The 3,846-nt window shown below is 40.9% G+C and overlaps 1 protein-coding gene across 1 annotated transcript in view; it reads right to left on the bottom strand.

The window, feature by feature from the left end:
- LOC118334825 (phospholipid phosphatase-related protein type 4-like) overlaps positions 1-3,846 on the bottom strand; it is a 41,427-nt gene that overhangs the window by 9,590 nt on the left and 27,991 nt on the right. The window contains exon 5 of the mRNA XM_035670898.1: positions 2,715-2,918. Coding sequence (XP_035526791.1) covers positions 2,715-2,918 — 204 coding nt within the window. The remainder of the gene's footprint in view (positions 1-2,714; positions 2,919-3,846) is intronic.

The following is a 3,846-nucleotide window of genomic DNA, read 5'->3' as shown; positions in this document are numbered from 1 at the left end:
AAATATTACTGTTTGTAAGTAGTAGTTCATTCAATAATGTGTAATTAATTATTAATTAATGCTTCATTATAAATAATAATAAAAAACAATGAATAATTGTGCATCATACACTGCAGCATCAGCATAACATAAAAAACCTTAGTTTATTACCAGGATATACTTTTGTAATACTTGAGCTATAAAGTAGCACAACATACATCAGATGCCTGGAGGTGTTGGCCTACCTGTGTCCTTCATACACTGCATTTATTAAACACCTGCTAGGGCAGACTTACCACCAGATACACACACACACACACACACACACACACACACGTCCAAGTTTCTTTGAAAGTCACTTCTCTGTTGCAGATGAATATTCAGCATTGTCCTTATCTGTCTGAACATGATAATTAGCAGAAAGAACACTCTGTCTTTCTTTCTTTATAGGAAGTCTTTTCCCTCCCAGCATGCAACTCTGGCTGCCTTTGCTGCTGTCTACATCTCAGTAAGTGGTTAATGTACTCTATCATGTAGAAAGAGACTTGTAGCTGCCACCTAAAATTTCGCCATGGAAGCTAAAGTTGTTGTCAATTTCAGTTCTAAATCATTTAGAATGGTTAATCTAATAATCTGAGTTGACCCTCACAGGATTAACAGATAATGAATAGCTCATGTGAAATTGTGTGTGTTTCAGATGTACTTCAACACAGTGCTGACAGACTCGGCCAAGCTGCTGAAGCCTCTCCTAGTATTCTCCTTCGTCATGCTGGCCATCCTGGCCGGGCTGACCAGGATCATCCAGTTCAGAAACCACCCTGTCGACGTCTATTGCGGATGGTTACTGGGAGCTGCCATCGCTGTTTACCTGGTAACACAGTTACAAGCATTTTGATATTTTTTCAAGGTTTCTTGTGTAGTTTAAACTGTGAGAAGACATATTGTAGTAACTCTTAGAAATAATCTTTTCCACTGTGTTGAAATGCCAATAATAAAAGCATAACATTAGCAAAACTGGGCAAAACATTTACCTTATGCATTAACTTTATTCTGCAACCAGTGAGTAGCGTTAAAGGACCAGTAAGTAGGTTTTAGTGGGCTCTGGCATGTAGGAGAAATCTATTGTATCAATTCTCAAAGACATTATCTCAGTTTTTGTATTCAAGCCACCAACCGCTAGATAGCAGTGTGTGTAAACTGTGGGCTATGATGTTAGATGTTACAGGGGCTGTGATAAATACAGATCCAATTGTTTTGGTTGCAACCTTTTTTTACTCAGATTTTATGCTTCCTTTTTATCGTAATGTATCGCCTTGCTTACAGCGTTGCAGTATATCGCGATATAGCTCATCTTGTGCTAGGTTGCCCTTGAAAGAGATAACAGGTTCTTATGGAAGGCATGTTAGGCAGATTATTGCAGTACACGTGGTTCAGTGTATTATTCAGTACAGTTTTATGGGCTGAAAGGAGATGAGGATGTTCAGCTCTTGTGTAGAAACTGGTGGATATTCACACAGTATATTTGATACCTCCCACACACTATCACCCTCAAGCCCACACACACTCGGATAGACAAGTCAGGCATGCACACAAACGGACATGAGCAGTTACACTATTGAGTAGACACACCAACAGAGCCCTCTTCAGCTGCCTACACTTTTGTTGTTCTGCCTTCTCCTGCAGGGAGAAACGTTTGCTACAGATATGTGAGGTAGTGCTCAGATACATCAACACTCCATCAGATGATGCAGAATCACCAGTTACTTAACGCAGTTTAAAGAAGTCACATTTCACCAGTAGTCCCTTATTTTTTATGTAAATAGAGAATTATTTACCTGAGTAAAAGGATCTCTGTGATTAACTTAAGATGATGTGATTTTTGTCGAGATGATGATAAGTCACATTTGTTCTCCAGGCAATAATTTTGCACAGTAAAGGACCTATTGGGCTATTTTGAGGTTCTTTGTTTGGCGTTGTATCATCTATCATCAAAGGAGAAATGAAATGTAAAGTAGATAAATTGAGGCTGATTGGCAGGCTCCACTTGTTTCTGTGCTGCAGTGCATCAGTACTGTACTGGGTCAGGTTTGGCAGGAAAGCTGCTGATTGCAAATATTTTCTTACTCTGTCAGTGAACACTTTTTATTTTAAGACAGTTCTAACAATATGTCAACTACATATAAATCTTTGGGGGGGGGGGGGGCAATTTAAAATGCTCTATTACTAAATTTTATTCAAAAAGTAGTCATCATGCTACTTGAATTAACCCTTTCACTTGTATTGTTACATTGAAGGACCAGTGTGTAATGGCATTAATGGCATTTAGTGGTTAAATTACAGATTGCAACCAACTGAATACCAAAAGCCTTCCAAGCATGTAGGCGAATCTACAGTTGCCATGAAAATGCTTAAGTCCCTATTTAGAGCCAGTGTGGTGGTTCAATATGGCGGCCTTTGTGGAAGAGGACCTGCCCCCTCTGTGGAGCAGAACTATGATTTGCACTGCTTTTCTTGCCAAGACACGCCCTGCGTAGCATTCAAGCGCTAGGATTGGCCAGGTGCGCATGCTCGTTATGTGACATACAAAAAATTGATTAAAAAAAGCTTTAAACAAACATCAGCTCCCTCACCAAGAAAGCCCAGCAGAGGATGTACGTCCTGCGGCAGCTGAGGAAGTTCAACCTGCCAAAGATGATGGTGCACTTCTACACCGCCATCATTGAGTCCATCCTCACCTCTTCCATCACCATCTGGTACGTTGCTGCCACTGCCAAGGACAAGGGCAAATCATTCGATCTGCTGAGAAGGTGATCGGCTGCAATCTGCCATGCCTCCAGGACTTGAACTCCTCCAGGACCCTGAGGCGTGCAGGCAATATTGTGGCTGACCCCTCCCACCCCGGACTCAAGCTCTTTGAAACACTTCCCTCTGCCAGGAGGCTGCAGTGCATCAGGACCAAAACCTCACGCCACAAGAACAGTTTCTTCCAGTCTGCAGCTGGCCTCATTAACAAGGCACTCATTAACCCCCACTGACACTGACTCTTAAACCCACCCTGTATATATGCATTACATTAATGCACTCCCGTCTTCTGTACAGTTTTCTTATCTTTCTTATCTTTATTTATTTATATTTTAAAAGTGATTTTTGTGTGATTTACATATTTTTGTGTGATTGTATATTGTTATATATGCACCATTGCACCAAGACAAATTCCTCTTATGTGTAAAAACCTACCTGGCAATAAATCTGATTCTGATTCTGATTGTGATTCTGTCTCCGGATTCCGAGACTGTACTCACTGACACCTTGACTTTCTTTGCAATTTCTCTGTAGGAAAGACAAACATTTTTAATGTTATGATGGTCTGTCTCTCTTCCATTGTGAATTGACTTTTTCTTGCCATTTTTATAACAACACACTACTTTCTGCAGTACAATACTGTTCAAATAATGCTTACGAGGGTATGGTACCACAGTGTGTTCCAACACTACTTTTATGCAGACAGACGGGGTTGTAAGTAATCAAGACAAGTTGGGACACCTGTGGGAATTGGTAGCACCAACTTTCAAGGCTTCAACCTCCATTGCTGCAGAACAATTTTAAGTTGTTAACCCATTTCTTGTTCCCTGAAAAGGGCATTTTTGTATAATTAGGGACCGAGCCAGTGTCAAACACTGTGAGGTCCCTCTTGTATTTCTTGGAATTCTTATTAACTCCGGAGGTGACTGCATATTTGGTGGCCGCAACATGCTCGAATGATCATGGAAATTTGCACAAAATTCAATTGTTCGAGAACCCAAAGGATGCAATTGTCTCCGTGCACGGGCACCACCAAATGCCCCTGTAGGAGATTGCCCTCTCGTC

The sequence above is a fragment of the Morone saxatilis genome, unplaced genomic scaffold, assembly GCF_004916995.1.
Source record: "Morone saxatilis isolate NCDOM2014 unplaced genomic scaffold, NCSU_SB_2.0 Contig23, whole genome shotgun sequence".
NCBI lineage: Eukaryota > Metazoa > Chordata > Actinopteri > Moronidae > Morone > Morone saxatilis.
Note: the sequence above shows the minus strand (reverse complement) of the source record. Positions and strands in the feature narration are given on the sequence as shown.